This window comes from Sinocyclocheilus grahami, unplaced genomic scaffold (assembly GCF_001515645.1).
Source record: "Sinocyclocheilus grahami isolate Dianchi unplaced genomic scaffold, SAMN03320097.WGS_v1.1 scaffold207.1, whole genome shotgun sequence".
In the NCBI taxonomy this organism is placed as follows: Eukaryota; Metazoa; Chordata; class Actinopteri; order Cypriniformes; family Cyprinidae; genus Sinocyclocheilus; species Sinocyclocheilus grahami.
Genome location: NW_015505386.1, coordinates 1,218,139 through 1,238,871, shown reverse-complemented (window position 1 = coordinate 1,238,871; position 20,733 = coordinate 1,218,139). Strand labels below are relative to the sequence as shown.

Below are 20,733 nucleotides of genomic sequence, written 5' to 3'. Positions count from 1 at the left end.
TTAAGTCTAGCTGGTTTGCAGACTGAGAAATTGATTATGCAAAGGAATGTGTTAGCACAGAGCATAAAGTCACTAGACAGTAAAATAAAGGACCAATTGCTGAAAAACATGGAGTCAAGCTGCACAAATAAATAAAAAGTGTTACAAAAAGATTTAACAGATTTAGTTCGAACAAGCTGTAGAAACGTTTTCTAATATGTCCATATTTGAATTATAGGTTAAGGTTTAGATTATGTGTATGATGGGTAGGCCTATTAAGATTTCTGTAAGCTTGAATGAATGAAAAGAGAAAAATTAAGACTAAATTGTGGGAAACATGGATATGGTTGACCAATATTAAAAATAAAACTGAAATAAAAAATAAAACAGATGTTAAATAGTTCAACTATAAAAAGCAGATAAAAATGACAGTCATATTTCTGAAATTCAAATGAAAATGGAAAAATAATACTATAAATACTGTATAATCTAATATAAATATAACTAAAATTACACATATAATAAAAAAGAATGTGCTGAAAAGTGCACACTTAATTATTTCTGTTCTTTGTGCATAATGACAGTCTTAACTGGATGTCTTAGGTTTATTCATCCCTAATAATAAGCAAGTTACATGCATTAGTTTCAGTTTTAAGATACTTTATTGGCATGACAAATATTTGTTCACCCATGCTGCAAAATTGTTTAACTGCTGCATGAAGATAAAACAATGCATATGAATGTAGATGGTAACAGAGGACTATATATGGAGCCAAGAGCACTTACTTCTTTTTTTCCTTCGGGTTAACTTTTGTATTTATTGAACTTAAAGCCATGATAATTCATTTATTAATGTTGTTATTTTGCTAGTCAATTTCAATATAAAAAAAACAACTAATAATAATAATAATTTTAAATAATTTACAAAGAATCTTTCAAACATACAAATAAATAATCTTAAGATTGGAGCTTAATCTGCAATGAGCACAACATTTATTTATTTTTAGTAATTTTTTTTTACTTAAAGCAATTATTTGAATTTGTAGCTATATTGCACAGGTAATAAACAATGCAATAATTCATTGATGAACCAACTCATGCTCCATTCTTTTGTACACAGCAGGGGGCGACAGAGAATAACTTACAGCACACAACCTGACGTCCAGTATTGATCTCCAGAATGAGAATGCATTATTTATACTTCTCTCTGCACACGCTTTTCTGCAAGTTTTTCTTCTAAACATTCCATAAGAACAGGATCCACTTTTGGATCCACTTTATTAGCAAACCAGTGGCCATAGTTTAGGAGCCATCTGAGCTCAGCAGCACCATAAATACACACTTCTCGCACATGGACTCCAGTGCATGGTGGATAAAGTCTCTCTTCTAAAGACCACCACTTCACCAGACGGGTTTTACTTACTAGTTCTGAGATCTCAGGATCAGAACTTGGCACTTCCCCTGGTACTCCAGACACACGAATCATAGTCGCCCAGAAATGTTCATCAGGTGAGTACGTATCCTCAGACCAAGCCAAGAAATCACTGGCTAGGGAACTCTGGTGAACAAAACCCACAAATTCCCTTGAGAGTGTAAAGTATGCGCTGCCCACAAACATGGCTATGTTGTGAGGAGGTGGAGATTTCAACTCAGAAGTGGTGACAGGTGAGCTGTAGTACTCTGAATTACTATCTTTCAGTAAATGATGATAAGTCCAGCGCCATTGCTTTCCTCCAGGCCACTTGCTCTCCACCATGTTCCTGCCTTTCAGCTCTTTTAGATCCAACACCAGCTCAGCGTTTGTCCGCAGTGGAAAGTCCTGACCACACAAGTTGATGACATACTTCCACTTGACCTCAGAATCTAGAAGGTCAGACAGGCAATTAAGATCTGCTTTGAGTCGTGAAAAGCCTGCGTACTGCACCCTCTCCAGCTTTGAGGCAATGAAGACGTTGGGCATGCAGCGGGCCAGACCTTTCATTGCTGAAATAAAGTCATCTGAGGACTTCAGATCATAATGTATGCAGTATATGTTATGTGGCATATAAACGGCCCTTAGCAACCTCTCCACAAGAGCCGCATCCTGGTGGACAGCCAAAGAACAAGCCAGGGGAAATTCACGCTCAAACTCAGAGCCTTGAATCGCATCATAACCTTGTGACACAAATTGATCACAATCAGAGGTGGAATTCACAACAGCCTCATCGGTTGGCCCTACATAGCTTTTTTGATTGCGAATGGCTAAAGTTTTGCCCAGTTCCACTGGTTCCATTTCATATATCGCTGTGCAATTAATTTGATATTGCACTGTCAGACATGGTCTCTCAAACACTCTGGTTTTATGTCTTCCTCTTTCATTTACAGTTAAAAATGTGACAAAACCACTTATAAGTGCATCTTATAAAATATGTTTTTCGGTTTGAGGTGGAGCCACAAGTTTTTCATTCTGTAGGGAGAAATAAAGGATTTTGTTACACATTAAGAAATTTCAACCTACAATACAGCACAGCTTACAGTGTTATGTTGCATTCATAAAAAGATCAATGAAAAAAGTTAACTTACATCTTACAGTGGGGAAAATGTTTATTTGATCCCCTGCTGATTTTGTAAGTTACAAAGAAATTAAGGGTCTGTAATTTTTATGGTAGATTTATTTTAACATATAGAATACCAACCAAAAATCCAGAAAAAACACATTGTATAAAGGTTATAAATTAATTTGCATTTCAGTGAGTGAAATAAGTATTTGATCCCCAAGCAAAACATGACTTAGTACTTGGTGCGGAAACGCTTGTTGGCAAGCACAGAGGTAAGACGTTTTTTGTAGTTGGTCATCAGGTTTGCACACATCTCAGGAGGGATTTTGATCCACTCCGCTTTACAGATCCTCTCTAAATCCTTAAAGTTTCTTGGCTGTTGTTTGGCAACTTGAAGTTTCAGCTCCCTCCACAGATTTTCTACAGGATTGAGGTCTGGAGACTGACTAGGCCACTCCATGACTTAATGTGCTTCTTCTTGAGCCACCTTTGTTGCCTTGGCGGTATGTTTTGGGTCATTGTAATCCTTGAAGACTTATCCATGACCCATCTTCAGTGTTCTGGCTGAGGGTAGGAGGTTCTCGTCCAAGATTTTACAGTACATGGCCCCGTCCATTTGCCCCTCAATGCGGTGAAGTCATCCTGTATCCTTAGCAGAAAAACAGCCCCAAAGCATAATGTTTCCACCTCCGTGCTTGACTGTAGGGATGGTGTTCTTGGGGTCATAGTCAGCATTTCTCTCCCTCCAAACACGGTGAGTTGAGTTAATGCCAAAGAGCTCAATTTTGGTCTCATCTGACCATAGCACTTTCACCCAAGCCTTCACTGAATAATTTTGATGTTCTTTGGCAAACTTTAAACGGGCCTGTACATGTGCCTTCTTGAGCAGGGGGACCTTGCGGGTGCTGCAGGATTTCAGTCCATTGCGGCGTAGTGTGTTACCAATGTTTTGCTTGGTGACTGTGGTCCCAACTGCCTTAAGATCATTAACAAGCTCCTCCCATGTAGTTCTGGGCTGATCCCTCACCTTTCTCATGATCATCCTTACCCCATGAGGCAAGATCTTGCACGGAGCTCCAGACCAAGGTTGAATGATGGTTGTTTTGTATTTCTTCCATTTCCGAATAATCGCACCAACAGTTGTCTCTAGTGATGGGACGATTGATACCGAGGCTCAGAGGCTCCGATGCTCCGACACAGTTTTCAAAGCACTATTGCATCACACACTGTGCCGATGCTTGAATCGAAAATGACAATACCACATGATTGATGACGTTTGAAGCTTCGAAAGTCATACAAAATCGGAAGGTCGGGACAGCTGGTTTGAAACAAATTGACTTTACATTGACTTGGCTGTGTGTGTGTGTGTGCGCACTTATTTGGGATTCAGTAGAATAGTTTAGAATAACCTCAACACCAGACAGAAACTGAATGCACGTCACACCTCACGCCACCGCTTAATTTTATTCTAGCTTAATTCTAGAATAATTTTTATTCTAGCGAACAGCTCACCCAAAGAAAAGGGTTTAGCGATTTCTAATTATTGGGGGGACTAGCCCCTTCAATGTCTATGGTTAACTTATCGTCCTGATCAGACATGAAAATATGTTGTGGTACTATCATGCAGTAATGATATGAGGTTAGCAAATTTTTGTGATTGTTTGCAAACTTTTCTTTGAGTAAAATGACCTTTAATATGAACTCACAATTGAATGTAACATAAAACAAATTATTACTTTTCGTTAAAATCTTTATTAATGCCAAAAATGCTTACATTTATGTGTCTTTTCAAACGAAGGGGTATGAATTATCTCAGCGTAAACCGGCTACAGCGGCAACATGGCTGCCTGAGCGAACAAAGCATTTTTGGCATTAATAAAGATTTTAATGAAAAGTAATCATTTGTTTTATGTTACATTCAATCGTGAGTTCATATTTACGGTCATGTTACTCAAAGAAATGTTTGCAAAAAATCACTAATATTTGCTAACTAACATCATATCATTATAGACTGCACGATAGTGTCACAACATATTTTCATGTCTGATCAGGGCAATTACCACCGTAGACATTGAGGGGGGCTAGTCCCCCCAATAATTAGAAATCACTAAACCCTTTTCTCAAATATTGCCAATTCGAGAGAGAGAGAGATGAAACTTGCGTGTATGCATGTCTGTGCGTTTCTCTTTTTAGAGCGAGTTTACTTAAAAAACAGCGATTTTATCCTCTCGTTGCTGGAAAATATAATGTATCGATTCAGTATTTAAACTGTTATTAATAAAAGTCGTGGGGCAGCTGTAACGAGTGGGGGCGGGGCCGAGAGCCGTGGGAACGGAGCGAGGCCGGTGGAGTAATTGATAATGAGCGACACCTGCACCACTCACTGGTCTCGAGTCTCACGGAGGAGCTCCGGAAGGATAAAAAGGAGGAGTGACGATAGTGAAAGACGAGAGAGGACCAGGCCTGGACTTTATTTTGTGTTTTGGTTTTGTTTGTGTGCGACAGTCGTCCGCGAGGGGCTGTCGCGCTGTTTTGTGTTTATTTTATTATTAAAGTTTTCTTTAAATGTTCGCTGGTTCTCGCCTCCTTCTTCCCATCACTACGAACTACGTTACATTGGTGCCAAAACCCGGGAGGAAGGAGGGGCATGCTGCCAGAGATCCCTCGCCGCTGTGGTGAGTCCGCGGTGCCATTGAGCATGGCGGAGCAGTCTGCCGCCATGGAGGCTCGAGGCGGTGGGCTGGAGTGAGTTGCCGGAGGAGCAGGGAACGGGGGACTCCTGCCGGCTGCCCGAACGCGGAGGAGCCGTCACTGTTCACTGGGCGGCGGAGGAGTATCGTGCCGTCCACCGAGGGCTGTCCAGTGCCGCCGCCTGGCATCGCTCGTCCCTCCGGTTCCTTCATCCCCTTGGCTCCACCTCAGTCCTCTGTTGCTCTGGCTCCACTGCGGCCTCCCGGATCCACATCTCCGCGTCGGTCACCGGCACCATCTGCTCCACCTAGGACCTCTGGATCCTCCCCGTCGCCCTGGCTCATCGGCTATCCGCCTCTGGCTCCTCCACAACCTGCTCCGCCGCTGTTGGTCGGCCCCCTGGAGTTGGCGGCCATTCTTCCTCCATGGCTCCTCCCTCCGTCGGCTCCACCGTGGGTCGACATCATGGCTGTGGCCTAGGTCCTGCTGTGCTCCGGGTCCCTCCTGTCTCCTCCCTGGCTCCTCCCTCCTTCGTCGCCCCCCTGGTCTCTGTCTGCCGGCCTCCTCCCGGATATCTGTCCTCCTCCGGAACAAGGACGCACCTTCCGGGAGGGGATGTTAAAGACTGCTATTCAAGAACTCCTCGTTCCTTACTCCCCGAGTCAGTTGTGACAATTAGACATTTTAATCACGTTTGTTGTCCGGTCGGGCAAGTAAAATTCTCTTTCACTTGCCCCTTCAAAAAATCTACTTGTCCCGGACAAGCATTATTAATGTCGAGCTCTATAAAATTCAGCCCGCCAAAGTGGCTAGTGGGGAGTGACTGTGTTACCCTTGAAAGCACGAGTCCTGAATGGTCTGAGGAGTAGGGATATAGTGTCTCTGATCCATTACCACAGTAGATGGCGGTAATGCTCTTTTAAGAATGCGAACCGCCAATAAGCTCGAAGAAGACTGTGTTACCCGCCACTACTGAATTTGGCAGGTGTTAAAGTCAAGCCCTGCATATATGGTTTGAGCATTCGGAACCAAATATTTTCATACTGTTTGCAAATAGTCAAAATTAGAAATAGTACGGGCAGGATGGCAGTATTTGATTTGATTTCAACTTCTAACAAATGCAAAGGACATGAGGAAAGCACTGGATGTGCATTATAATTTGCATTGAGGACATGATGCATCAAATGAAGAATCTGTTATTTCTTTAGATTTTAAACCTAAAATCAGTCACCAGTGAAAGTTATCAGGTTAATTGCAACTTGGTCACTTGGTCCTGATTTATTTCTTCTTCTTTTTATTTTAACTACAACTATTGTAATTTGTTATTTTCCTATTGTGGACAATGCAACAGTGCATTGATGACCAACTCGTGCTTTATTCTTTTGTATACAGCAGGGGGCGACAAAAAGTAACTTGTACAACCAACGCTCCTGTATTTACAGTGATCTTTACAGTGAGTATAAGAAACCTTACTCTTTATCTTGCTCACATACAGTTTTTAAATACATACATACCATTGAAAACCTTGGTAAAACTGTAAACTTGCACATGTAGCACACCCACTGTCCAGTTGGCAGATTTTAAACCTAAAATCAGTCACCAGTGAAAGTTATCAGGTTAATTGCAACTTGGTCACTTGGTCCTGATTTATTTCTTCTTCTTTTTATTTTAACTACAACTATTGTAATTTGTTATTTTCCTATTGTGGACAATGCAACAGTGCATTGATGACCAACTCGTGCTTTATTCTTTTGTATACAGCAGGGGGCGACAAAAAGTAACTTGTACAACCAACGCTCCTGTATTTACAGTGATCTTTACAGTGAGTATAAGAAACCTTACTCTTTATCTTGCTCACATACAGTTTTTAAATACATACATACCATTGAAAACCTTGGTAAAACTGTAAACTTGCACATGTAGCACACCCACTGTCCAGTTGGCAGTACTGCAGTGAAATCTATAGGCCTATGACGGAAATAATGAGACGGTAAAGTTGCGTTGTTGTTGTTGTTCATAGTTGAACCGCTCTAATAATGACTTTATTACAATCATTTAATCACAATGTCTGGTAACTTCATGAATATCTCTATTTAGCAATTATAACTCTTCAAGTCTTTACGTGTGATCCAGCAAAAACAATAAACAATTTTGCATTTTGGCTCTTTCTTTATGCTTTCACTTTCTATACAATAGGCTATGTACTGTGTGCATGTTCTTAATGTTAATGTTAATGTTAATGCTAAAGAATGTTAATGTAAGAATGTTCTTAAAACATATTAGCCTACTGGAATCAATTTAATACACATAAACTAACATAACCGACTGTTTCTATAGCCTATGCTGAATTAAGCATAGCGTCTATTTAAGCATTAATATTAAGCAAATTACCATTCATCTGAACTGAATACTTGAGCTAGCTCTCTGTAATACAAAATAAACACTTAAATTTAATAAGTATAAAAAATATTTTTAACAAATACTGTAATCATACAAAACTAAATCATTAGTGTACCCCTTTGATCCACGCATATAAACAATAATCACACAATACATTCACGTTCCTGAGATAAACACCCCGTTTGTAAACTTTAATACAATACCTTAACATTAGTATATAATTTCAGCGTGCTGGGGCATTTTTGTTAACTTTGAAGTTAATGTAGCAGCCGTTAACGAGCTATTATCAATTCTTAAACCGTAGGCTACATTACCTCAGATACACTTTAGTAACATGTTCTCTTGACAATATACATTCATTGTGACAGGATTTACCCACCTATGTGACAGAAATAGCCCAATGACACGGTCAAAGTTGCGCTGTTGTTCAAAGTTAAGTCGCTCTAATAATGACAGTCCTTTTCGGGACTCATCCTTAACTGTTACCGTAGCAGCTCTGGACCACGTACCGTCCCCCCCCATAATGTCCACTCAGGATATTTAATTTCGTAACTCCAGCATTAGTGTAACAATCATAAAGAAAATCATTAACAAAGATGAGCAGATATTACAAGCATACAAGAATAAACACACACACATATATAAATATATATATATATTATATATATATATATTTTTTTTGTATATTTTGTATATATATATACAAAAAGAATACATAAAACACAATCCCCAAAATCAAAACAAATATTAAGGTATAGGTACATAAAGGTATAAGTAAAGGTAAAAGATATCATTGTCATATATAATAAATGATAGGAAGGCTGCAACATCATATTTGCTAAAGGCAGTTGTGGCAGATATGGCTATTCATTGGAATGTGCCCAGTGGCACTCCTTTCCGGTCTTGTCTGCTTATACTTTGTCTGGTGAGTTGGTGCAATCATCCTTATCCTGAAATAATGTGGCCATGCCCACCTCGTTATTCTTTTATTCTGATCAGTAGAAGTCATATGCGTCATAACATGTTGAGTGGCACTAAACATAAGAAACTTGCTTGATGGCAACTTTCTGAATATAAGTTTCAGTGTAGGTTAATCCTGACTTTCTGATGCATTATTGAGGAGTTAGTGTGTTGACTGGCTAATTTGCTTTGAGCCAAGAAAAAAAACATGTTTGACAGCCACAAACTTTATATTTATATTTATACTTGGTAACTATGGAATAATTTTATTAGTTAATGGTACTTGTGAAGTGTACCTTTTTGTCTTCTTTCTTTACACTACAGACACAAACGCCTCAAAATATCAAGGAGAGGTGTGCTATTACTTTCCAAATCGACAAAAACACAATAAATGTAGTCCATTAAAGGGGACCTGGTCATGAACTGCTTTTGTTTTTTATTTTGTACTGTTCTCCGAGGTCCACTTTTATCATGTCATCAAGATTTTTACATAAAAAAATATATAATTTTCTTGTTTTGAAACCCCTCTTCGGAAAGCTCTGTTTGAATAGGCATAGCAGATTGTAGGCTCGGAAGTAAATGCCCACTGCTATGATTGGCTAATAGCTGTGTATGTTTAACAGCCTACATCCTTCATAGATAGATGCTGCTGTGTTTTAGGTTAAAAACGTATAAATACTTAGTACATATCGAACGATCTGTAATAACAGACAAAGCAAGTGACCACGTAATAAAAACAGTTACTCACACTTGTGTGTTGAGACATTACTGCCAGATCCAACATAGTCACCAAATCATTATCTTTTAGTTTAAATCTTTCTGAAAATCTTGCGTTGAATTGTGTCTTGCTTGTAAATGAATCCGCGGTACAAAAAAAAAATTAAGTGAACAAGAGCCCGCAATCTGGCACTTCATTAAAAATAAAGTTCATCATATAAAGTTTATCATTTGGTTTCTGCGTAGAACTGCGTTTGCCACTCTTGTCCTACTAACAACTACTACTTTACCTACTATGTGCGTGAATTAGTGACCGGGGCTAAACAGGCAGTGATGTAGAAGCAGGAATTGATTTTCTTCTGCATAGGCGGTGTTTAAACACACTATTATGTCATAATGTGGCACATTCCACAACCTGTCGTTTTGGCATGCTGGCTTTAATATAAGCTGTTTTTAGACTAATGAGAAAGTTTTGAGTTCTGAAACTGAAGGGAATTTTGATTTCTCAGTTCACTAGAGAAACCATGCAATTCACACCAAACTTTGCTTAAAATACACTGAACAAAATTATAAACGCAACACTTTTGTTTTTGCCCCCATTTTTCATGAGCTGAACTCAAAGATCTAAGACTTTTTTTATGTACACAAAAGGCCTATTTCTCTCAAATATTGTTCACAAATCTATCTAAATCTGTGTTAGTGAGCACTTCTCCTTTGCCGAGATAATCCATCCACCATTGGCATATCAAGATGCTGATTAGACAGCATGATTACTGCACAGGTGTGCCTTAGGCTGGCCACATTAAAAGCGAAGTTTTCGCACACATGCGAAGTTGCTAGATATTGTCAGGAACTGGAAAACGCTGTCGTATATGCCGATCCAGAGCATCCCAAACATGCTCAATGGGTGACATGTCTGGTGAGTATGCTGGCCATGCAAGAACTGGGATGTTTCAGCTTCCAGTAATTGTGTACAGATCCTTGCAACATGGGGCCGTGCATTATCATGCTGCAACATGAGGTGATGGTCGTGGATGAATGGCAGCTCGGATACACTCACCTGTCTCCAGAGGAACGAGAATGCCAAATTCGCCAACATCTCTGCATCTATTGTGGCCAAGCTGGCCATCTGAGGGCTTTGTGTCCCACACGACTGCCTCCTTGTAATTCTTCCACGGTGAGTCCAATTCAGGCACACCACTCCAGTACTTGCATAAAAGTACCCATATTACTGTCTATAGAGGGAAATAACATACCCACATCAGCTCAAGTCCAGGGCATCGGAACTGCCTCCTCATCTTTCTAGCGATTGCGCCATTGATTTATTACCAGGTGCAGCACCACCCAAAGGTCGCATCTTTCCTTTGTCACAACCCGAGTCTGATGCTATGAAAAACTACATCAACAAGGAACTTTCAAAGGGGTTCATCAGACCATCAACATCACCTGCATCGGCTTGCTTCTTCTTCGTTATGAAAAAGGATGGTGGCCTACGTCCTTGCATCGATTACTGGGGCCTCAACGACATCACTGTTAAATTCCGATACCCTTTACCTCTAGTACCAGCTGCCTTGGAACAACTTTGTAAAGCCAAATACTTTTCCAAATTAGACCTCCGCAATGCCTATAATCTCATTCGCATCAGGGAAGGTGATGAATGGAAAACAGCCTTTTCTACCAGCACTGGGCACTATGAATATTCTGTTATGTCCTTCGGCCTTGCCAACAGTCCTTCTATATTCCAATCCTTCATCAACGACGTCTTCTGGGACATGCTGGACCGTTGAGTAATTGTTTACATTGATGACATTCTCGAATATTCTGACACATATGAGGAACATGTGCAACATGTGAGGATAGTGTTACAACGGCTCATTGATCACAAATTATATGCCAAGGCCGAGAAGTGTGAATTTCACCAGACCAGTACATAATTTCTGGGCTATATCATCAGTCAGAGGGGAGTGGCAATGGATGAGAAAAAGGTCAGAGCTGTTCTAGATTGGCCGCAACCGGTAACTTTAAAGGAGCTTCAACGTTTCTTGGGATTTGCACATTTCTATCGGCGCTTCATCAGAAATTTCAGTTCTGTGGATTCTCCCTTAACCTCCATGATGAAAAGAAATTCTTCGCATCTCACATGGTCTACCGCAGCGTTGGAGGCTTTCAAAGAACTTAAATCACGTTTCATATCTGCTCCCATTCTCCATCACCCTGATCCTGAACTTCCGTCGAAGTGGACGCCTCAAATACTGGCATCGGAGCCATCCTCTCACAGCGACATGGCTGCCCACCCAAGCTCCACCCTTGTGCTTACTTTTCCTACAAACTCAGCTCAGCCGAACAGAACTACGATGTCAGAAACAGGGATTTGTTGGCCATGAAATCAGCTATGGAGTGGCGACATTGGCTAGAAGGATCAAAACACCCCTTTGTTGTTCTTACTGACCACAAAAATGTAGAATATCTATTAGGGCTGTCAAAATGACTGAAAAACGCAATTAGTTTTTTCTACTTAAATATTATCAAAATTCTAATTATGTTCGAATTTAAAAGGCATAATTTCAGTTAGGGGGAAAAAAAGGGGGAAGGTTTTGGCTTCTCTCTTGAGGCCACAAGAGGGCACATCGTGCAAAATATCATGCACGTTTCTTCAAAGAGTAATAAAATAACACAACTATCTTTGAAAAACGTGCATAATGTTTAAAATAATGTTTATAAACCATATATAATTAATATAGTTGCTTAAACAATTAGAAAAAAAACAGCACCATGCATGTATATATAGTTTAATACAAAGGACCGAAAACCAATTACAAAAATAGGCTACTTTCTTCATTTAAAAGTATGAGATACAGTGGGATGGGGAAAAACCACCATAAAGTCTCGAGACATGTTTTTTAAAAGTTGAACTTAAATTAATTTTACATGGCTTTCTAAACATGCCACTCTCTAGGGGGAAGGTTTTGGCTTCTCTCTTGAGGCCACAAGAGGGCACATCGTGCAAAATATCATGCAGGTTTCTTCAAAGAGTAATAAAATAACACAACTATCTTTGAAAAACGTGCATAATGTTTAAAATAATGTTTATAAACCATATATAATTAATATAGTTGCTTAAACAATTAGAAAAAAAACAGCACCATGCATGTATATATAGTTTAATACAAAGGACCGAAAACCAATTACAAAAATAGGCTACTTTCTTCATTTAAAAGTATGAGATACAGTGGGATGGGGAAAAACCACCATAAAGTCTCGAGACATGTTTTTTAAAAGTTGAACTTAAATTAATTTTACATGGCTTTCTAAACATGCCACTCTCTTGTGCAAGACTCGAGTGCAACGCTGATAGATGTCCCTCTAGAAAATGTGATAAATATGCGTTCTGTGTGAACGGCTTGGTTTCAGTTTTGACGTAAACAACATCTTCTCCACACTGATGCTCTTGTTTTCCACAATATATTGAATGACCAACGTAGCAGTGCCAACTGGATAGGCTAACAAAAGCATTAAAATGCAATGACACTTACATCGTCGTCGCATTTCGTGCGCCACTGATAAGGCTGCCTGACGGCTGACTCAGACCTAAAAATTTTGATTTTTTTTTTTAATTCGGCGAATATTCAAAATTCGAATCCCTAATATCTATGATCTGCCAAAAGACTGAACCCCAGACAGGCCAAATGACATCATGACAGAACTTGATCAGGTTCATTTACAAGAACCTCCAGAGTATGGTCAGCTTTCTTCCAAAAACTTAATATCAACATCAGCCTCACTTCAGGATATCACCCGCAATCTAATGGCCAGACTGAGCGGCTCAATCAGGAGATCACACAATTCCTCAGATCTTACTGCCAACAGAACCAAACAGACTGGAGTCGATACCTCATGTGGGCAGAGTACACTCAAAACTCACTTCAAAAACCCTCAACTGGACTAACCCCTTTCCAATGCATAATGGTCTTCCAACCACCTTTATTCCCATGGGTAGGAGAACCCACGAGATACCTGCTATCAACGACTGGAACATTTGGAACTAGGCTCACACCCACTTGCTACATGCCGTTAGGAGGCAGAAGTTGCAAGCCGATCGTCACCGTCGCCCCAATCCTGAATACACTCCAGGTCAATGGGTCTGGTTATCTACCCGAGATCTCCGCCTCAGACTTCCAAATTGTTAAACAAATAACACCAGCTTCTTACCGTTTGGCATTACCCGCTAATTATCGTATTTCCCCTACATGTCATGTTTCACTTCTCAAACCCGCTGGTGGTCCGAGAGCGGAGGAGGAGGAGCAGACCATCCACCCATCTTGGTTGACACCGAGGAGGTATACCAGGTTCGAGAACTACTCGATTCCAGACATCAGGGAGGACTCCTACAATATCTGGTGGACTGGGAGGGTGTACGGACCGGAGGAGCGATCCTGGGTCAATGCTGAGGACATCTTCGACCCTACACTCATCATCGAATTCCATAGGACGCACCCGGATAAACCGGTCCCTCGACCTCGCAGAAGACCCTGGCGTCATCTGCTTCCTCACGTCAAAAGCTGCTCTCGGGGGATGGGGGGGGGGGGTTCTGTCACAAAAGAGACTCCCACAGTGCCTCCCGCTCGCCACCTGAGGGAGCTCTCCCCTGAGTATTGAACTTCAATTCGGACTACATTTCCCACTCACGTACCTGGCTCTGATTGCGCTTGCACCTGACCTGCATTAGTGGACTATTTATATTGAAGGAGTGGATGGAGTGGATGCCGATCTACCATATCCTTCATAATAATATTATTTCATTATTTCTTGTGTGTTTATTAATCAAGTTATTGATCAGTACTTAACCTCCTAGATTATTTGATGATTGACATAGTTCCGTGCTGAAGTCTATTTTGTTCCTAGGGTCACAGTGCCATGATTAGGTGTGACCTCCCATCTACGTGAGCGACAGTAATTGGGACAACTGTGACATTTATGTGTTCTGCTGTTTTATGATATTGCTTGCAACTTGCTTATTGAGCAATGGTAGATACAGCTCTCAGACTCTCCCTCGTTGTGAAGTCTTGTATTGCACGGGTGTTTCTGAGCATTTGTTTCCATGTTTTGTCTACCTGTGGATTACCTTTGGATTGTTTATTCTCATCATGATCACTTGCTGCCTACCCTGGACTTACTATTGTGAACTGATTATTGATTTATTGCTGCCTGCCCTGACCTCATGCCCGTCCCTGGATTCCGATTTATCTTAACTTTACTGTTGTGTTTGCTGGTGATTGACCCTGCCTGTTCTACCACGTTTTCAATAAAACTGCAAATGGATTCTCACTCTGTTGAAGCCTCATTATAAAAAGGGAGAAATTGCCTTGCATACCTTTTGTTGATGTTGCCAAAGATTTTGCATGTAATAATACACTGTATTTTGGCACACAATCATGTAAGCAAATGCCTACATGAACAGGTTGACTCACAGGGTAAAAGAAGATTAATGTTAATTTGTATATCTTGGTCATAAATCTGGAATCACTCTTCATCTAACCCTGTTGCTCTAAATAATCTGTGCAATCAGACCATAAAACAGACCAAACTGAAGTAGCATCTTCCTTCTTCAATGTTGAGTGTCATTATGATCTAAAATTCAGGTCTTGACAGTTGAACAATTCAATCACACACAACAGAGCAAACTTACACTGATGAAAAATGTATTTAGGATATACTGGCATCCTTTACAATAAAGCATCAAATGGAGCTGTCAACTCCAAAAGAATTAGAAATGTTAAAAATGCATGTGCGTTGGCGATACATGTGTTGAGTTAGTGACCTTCATGACATTAGGCAACATTCATGACATCAGCAGAATAAAACTAACAAAAAAGAAACTCAGATTAAAAACCTTCTTTCTACAATATGTTATTTTTGATATATTTATAAAATATAAATATATTGTAAATGTATTTATAAATGAAATGGAATGGAATAAAGTGCATATCTGAAGCCAGTCTAAGCAACTAAACTCAAAAACAGACATTGCATGTAACAATAAACAATTAAAAGCATGATATATGACACAAAATGAATGCACTGAAAGCGATTAACCATAAAATTAGAAAAGAACATATGCAATGAAAACCATTGTTATTAAATAAATCAATACATCAATAAACCACAGATGATTATTAAAGGGATTAAAAAACAATAAAACATTAGGAATTGTAAACCCACCCCTTCATTTTGTGTGCAAAAAATAGGTATAAAATGTACAAAAATAGGCATTAAAAAAGCTTAGTGAAACTAAAGAAAATAATTTTAGAGGAAATTCTTAAGCATTTACATTCTGATAAGATCAACAAAACGAGTTTCATCCTCAGGGGTAATTTCACAAGACTTTGCATGTGGTTTTTCATGTTTTTCAGCCATACCTGGGACTTACTCACTAATCAACTGGAATCCAGTTTAACCAAAACATTTTTTAATAATTCTAATAAGGGCAGCAGTTATTCATCAAATTATAGTTGAGCACATTTTCTAAATGTTAAAGAGCTATTTATTTTAGGTGCCTGGATTGTTTTGGAGCAATGCTGTATAGCCCCAGTAGAGTATACCAGATCCATGGATGTCTGCTGCATTCTTACAAGCCTTCAAAACTGGTCTGCAAGATGAGAAATTGCAACATGCAAATTGTGTCTAGTTTTAGGGGTTGTGTTTACTTGATTTGCATAATTCCTTGTGAATCTGGCCCAATGGCAACCCAGAGGGCACATGCAAATTAATTCTCAGTGAATTATTGCTTAAGTTTCAGAGTCATTGCTATGAACCAACATAAAGTCTTCTCTATTTGAGATGGACATGTGGAAGATCCAGTGATTTTAAAAGCTTGAAAAATATACAGATTTTCCCCCTGCCATTCTAGAATTATTATTTTTTTTTTTAAGAATAGTTCATGTAAAAATGAACATTTGCTGAAAATGTACTAACCCTCAGGCTACCCTGAGTGAGTTTGCTTCTTCATCAGAACAGATTTGAAGAAATTTAGTATTACCAATGGATCCTCTGCGGTGAGTAGGTGCCATCAGAATGAGTCCAAACAGCTGATGAAAGTATCACAATAACCTTGTGAATAGAAAAGCTGCATGTTTAAAATAAACACATCCATCATTAAGACGTTTTTAACTTCAAACTGTTGTTTCCAGTTAAAATTCCTCTACTTTCCAAGTCCCCTATCCATAATATGTCTTTCTCCACTGAAAAAGGCATCTCATCTGAATCAGGAGAGAAATATGCACAGATCAAGTACCGTTTGCAAGCGAAAAGTCTAAAACCGTTCTAAACAAATATGACTTATGGATTTTGATTTGGGAAGGCAACAGTGGATGGACTTTTTCACTATTATGGATTACAAACTCTTATTTTGTCCAAGTTAAAACACCTTGATGGATTTGTTTCTTACAAGCACAAATCTTTTTGGATGAATAAACAAACTCATTTACATCTTGGATAGCCCGAGGTTGAGTACATTTCCAGCTAATTTGTTTTTGTGCTTTGTGCTAATTTGTTTTTTTCTTTTTGTGAACTCTTCCTTCATAACTTTTGCTCAGAGAGACAAAATAGATGTTTCATCAGCAACGAACAAATGTGTGCCACTTTACTTTTTACTACACTTTTCTTATAAACTGGGCAAATGTATTTGTGCCCCTTCACTTTGCTCTAATAAAATTCACATCGTGTCTCATACACAACAGAACAAGTATTCACTTAAAAAATGTAGAGGACTGGCATGTTAAACCATACAAATTCTTGCCAAAGGATTGCTCTCATGCTGGCTGAATCACTTAAATATAAATACATTTAAAACTAAATAAAAAGTGAATTTTCAAAGTACCAGAAACCCCAAATAAAATACTCAACTTAATATCGATTTCCCTAAAAAACAGCACGGTATTCTTTTTTAGTCTTACCAGTAAAATAAAAACAAGATCTTTTTACTGCAGTTTTGGCCTCAGGCGTTTTTCTGCAAGTTTTTCTTCTAAACATTCCATAAGAACAGGATCCACTTTTGGATCCACTTTATTAGCAAACCAGTGGCCATAGTTTAGGAGCCATCTGAGCTCAGCAGCACCATAAATACATACAGCTCTTATACTGACTCCAGTGCATGGTGGGTAAAGAATCCTTTCTAGATAAGACCACTTCACCAGACGGGTTTTACTTTTCAGTTCTGAGATTTCAGGGTCAGAACTTGGCACTTCCCCTGGTACTCCAGACACACGAACCAGAGTTGCCCAGAAGTGTTCATCAGGTGAGTACGTATCCTCAGACCAAGCCAAGAAATCACTGGCTAGGGAACTCTGTTGCACAAAAACCACAAATTCTCTTGAAAGTGTGAAGTACGCGCTGCCCACAAACATGGCTATGTTGTGAGGAGGTGGAGATTTCTTCTCAGAAGTGCTTGCAGGAGACTCATTGTACTCTGAATTACTATCTTTCAGTGAATGATGATAAGTCCAGCGACCTGTTTTTCCTCCAGGCCACTTGCTCTCCACCATGTTCCTGCCTTTCAACTCTTTTAGATCCGACACCAGCTCAGCGTTTGTCCGCAGTGGAAAGTCCTGACCACACAAGTTGATGACATACTTCCACTTGACCTCAGAATCTAGAAGGTCAGACAGGCAATTAAGATCTGCTTTGAGTCGTGAAAAGCCTGCGTACTGCACCCTCTCCAGCTTTGAGGCAATGAAGACGTTGGGGATGCAGCGGGCCAGACCTTTCATTGCTGAAATAAAGTCATCTGAGGACTTCAGATCATAATGTATGCAGTATATGTTATGTGGCATATAAACGGCCCTTAGCAACCTCTCCACAAGAGCCACATCCTGGTGAACAACCAAAGAATAAGCCAGGGGAAATTCACGCTCAAACTCAGAGCCTTGAATCGCATCATAGCCCCGTGACACAACAAACCAATCACAGTCATAGGTGGCATTCACAATAGTTCTGTCGGTTTGGCCTACATAGCTTTTTTCCTTGCGAATGACTAATGTTTTGCCCAGTTCCACTGGCTCCATTTCATATATTGCTGTGCAATTAATGCCATATTGTTCTGTCAGCCGCAGGGTCTCAGACAGTCCTGTTTCCTGTCCTTCATCTTTTACTATTGAAAATGTGATTGTGAAGCAACATATAAGTGCCAGGGTTAAAGTGATACATATCACATTTTTCAGTTTGAGGTGAAGCCACAATCTTCTCATTCTGTAGGGAGAAATGAAAGCTCATGTTAGTAATCTAATGTATACTGTATGAATTTGATGGTATAGGAAGTCCAGCCATACCTTTGCGATGCTTTGAGGCCAGCAGCATTGGCACTATCCTTTGAATGAACACGAGCATAAGTTTGGTTAGCATGAGCAGCACCACCTATTGTCATAAAAATAGACAAAATGTTAAAACTTTGGTCTAAACTGAAGCTTCAGCTTTATAAATATTTCAGAATGATTGAAGAATATTATGACTATCCAAATATATATACATTGTTCTAGACTGGCTTTTAGTCTGTGCAAAAAACATACTAGTAACTGTATTTTTTATTCATAGAACTTGCATATTTTTGTCATCGGATTCCACACCAATACTGAAACCAATTCATGTTTTCATCAATCAAAAGAAAGTGAATGCGTTAGCGTTAACAAAAACAATAGATTAACAATCACTAATTGTCGTGAAGCAACATATAAGTGCCAGGGTTAAAGTGATACATATCACATTTTTCAGTTTGAGGTGAAGCCACAATCTTCTCATTCTGTAGGGAGAAATTAAAGCTCATGTTAGTAATCTAATGTATACTGTATGAATTTGATGGTATAGGAAGTCCAGCCATACCTTTGCGATGCTTTGAGGCCAGCAGCATTGGCACTATCCTTTGAATGAACACGAGCATAAGTTTGGTTAGCATGAGCAGCACCACCTATTGTCATAAAAATAGACAAAATGTTAAAACTTTGGTCTAAACTGAAGCTTCAGCTTTATAAATATTTCAGAATGATTGAAGAATATTATGACTATCCAAATATATATACATTGTTCTAGACTGGCTTTTAGTCTGTGCAAAAAACATACTAGTAACTGTATTTTTTATTCATAGAACTTGCATATTTTTGTCATCGGATTCCACACCAATACTGAAACCAATTCATGTTTTCATCAATCAAAAGAAAGTGAATGCGTTAGCGTTAACAAAAACAATAGATTAACAATCACTAATTGTTACAGTAAACTCTAAGAGCCCTAATTTATTATAACAAGTATTTTCTGATTTAATGTTAATGTAAGTATTTTTATGTTACCACATTCTTTCATCACTGAGTCGACCTTTTGTTCGAGTCCGGTTTTATAACTTGACAGTAGGCTATAGTCCAGGTTGGGTTGGTCTGATAACGTTGCATACTTCTTCCAGAAATGAAACTTCTGCCATCTTTCTTCAAACCCCGTATGAAATGAATTCTTCCGTCGAACCAAAACGAGACGACAGTCATCATTCACTTCGTATGTAAAGGTGAATGGCGTCTCTCAGCAGCTGTCATTCCTTCACATTCTGACTTTTGGTGTTGAAGAAAGATAGTCGCTCAGGCGTACCATCATGAGGGTGTGAACACGCTAGTAACTCACTAAACTCGGTTAGCCAATGTCTAACGTCTAATTTCAACTGGTTCATGTGGTTTTAATCACCTTGTTGACGCAATATCGGTCTGTTCTCCCATGATTATGGAAGCCCGTTTCCGCCACTGAATAAAAAAATATAATTCTGAAAGTCATAATAATGAGAAACTTTCTCAAAATTATGACTTAGTATCTCGTTATAATGAGAAACTTTCTCAAAATTATGACTTAGTATCTCGTTATAATGAGAAACTTTCTCGTAATAATGACTTAGTTTCTCGAAATAATGACTTATTTTCTCATAATAATGACTTAGTATCTCCTTATAATGAGAAACTTTCTCGTAATAATGACTTATTTTCTCATAATAATGACTTAGTATCTCCTTATAATGAGAAACTTTCTCGTAATAATGACTTATTTTCTCATAATAATGACTTAGTATCTCCTTATAATGAGAAACTTTCTCGTAATAATGACTTAGTTTCTCATAATAATGAGAAACTTTCTCGTAATAATGATTTAGCCTAATCCACAAAACAAAAAAAAGACTTATGACAGCACGCTAGCGCCATATCAGTTGGTCAAAGCCATGCAGGAACACCGCTAACATTGCATGTGATGCATGAAAGGGACAGCTAATAAAACTAATAAATCATCGAAATACACATCTATAAATTAAGTTTATATGTGTGTAGCGTCTGGAACACTCCAACACACAATATATATTTTGTTAGCTAGATGCACAGTAACTATTACACAAAAGACTACATACAGATAATTTATCTGAAATCGTTAATGA

At 39.0% G+C, this 20,733-nt stretch overlaps 2 protein-coding genes across 2 annotated transcripts; both read right to left on the bottom strand.

Moving 5' to 3' along the window:
* Positions 1-1,103: 1,103 nt before the first annotated feature.
* LOC107595711 (beta-1,3-galactosyl-O-glycosyl-glycoprotein beta-1,6-N-acetylglucosaminyltransferase 4-like) lies at positions 1,104-10,582 on the bottom strand. The gene is made up of 3 exons (XM_016286205.1): positions 10,541-10,582; positions 10,345-10,453; positions 1,104-2,376 (listed from the first exon to the last, which is right to left on the bottom strand). Exons 1-3 carry the CDS (start codon positions 10,580-10,582, stop codon positions 1,175-1,177), a joined length of 1,353 nt encoding a protein of 450 aa, XP_016141691.1. The 3' UTR covers positions 1,104-1,174.
* Positions 10,583-17,260: 6,678 nt separating this feature from the next.
* Positions 17,261-18,628, bottom strand: LOC107595710 (beta-1,3-galactosyl-O-glycosyl-glycoprotein beta-1,6-N-acetylglucosaminyltransferase 4-like). Its single transcript, XM_016286204.1, has 2 exons — positions 18,608-18,628; positions 17,261-18,527 (listed from the first exon to the last, which is right to left on the bottom strand). Exon 2 carries the CDS (start codon positions 18,524-18,526, stop codon positions 17,261-17,263), a length of 1,266 nt encoding a protein of 421 aa, XP_016141690.1. The 5' UTR covers position 18,527; positions 18,608-18,628.
* Between the last annotated feature and the right edge of the window lie 2,105 nt (positions 18,629-20,733).

Coding starts and splice junctions, on each gene's coding strand:
- LOC107595711 (XM_016286205.1), bottom strand. CDS start 10,582: ATGAGGAGGCAGTTCCGATGCCCTGGACTTGAGCTGATGTGG. Junction 10,454..10,540: donor CTGGACTTGAGCTGATGTGG/GTATGTTATTTC, acceptor TCACCGTGGAAG/AATTACAAGGAGGCAGTCGT. Junction 2,377..10,344: donor TCTCGTTCCTCTGGAGACAG/GTGAGTGTATCC, acceptor ATATTTTATAAG/ATGCACTTATAAGTGGTTTT.
- LOC107595710 (XM_016286204.1), bottom strand. CDS start 18,526: ATGAGAAGATTGTGGCTTCACCTCAAACTGAAAAATGTGATATGTATC.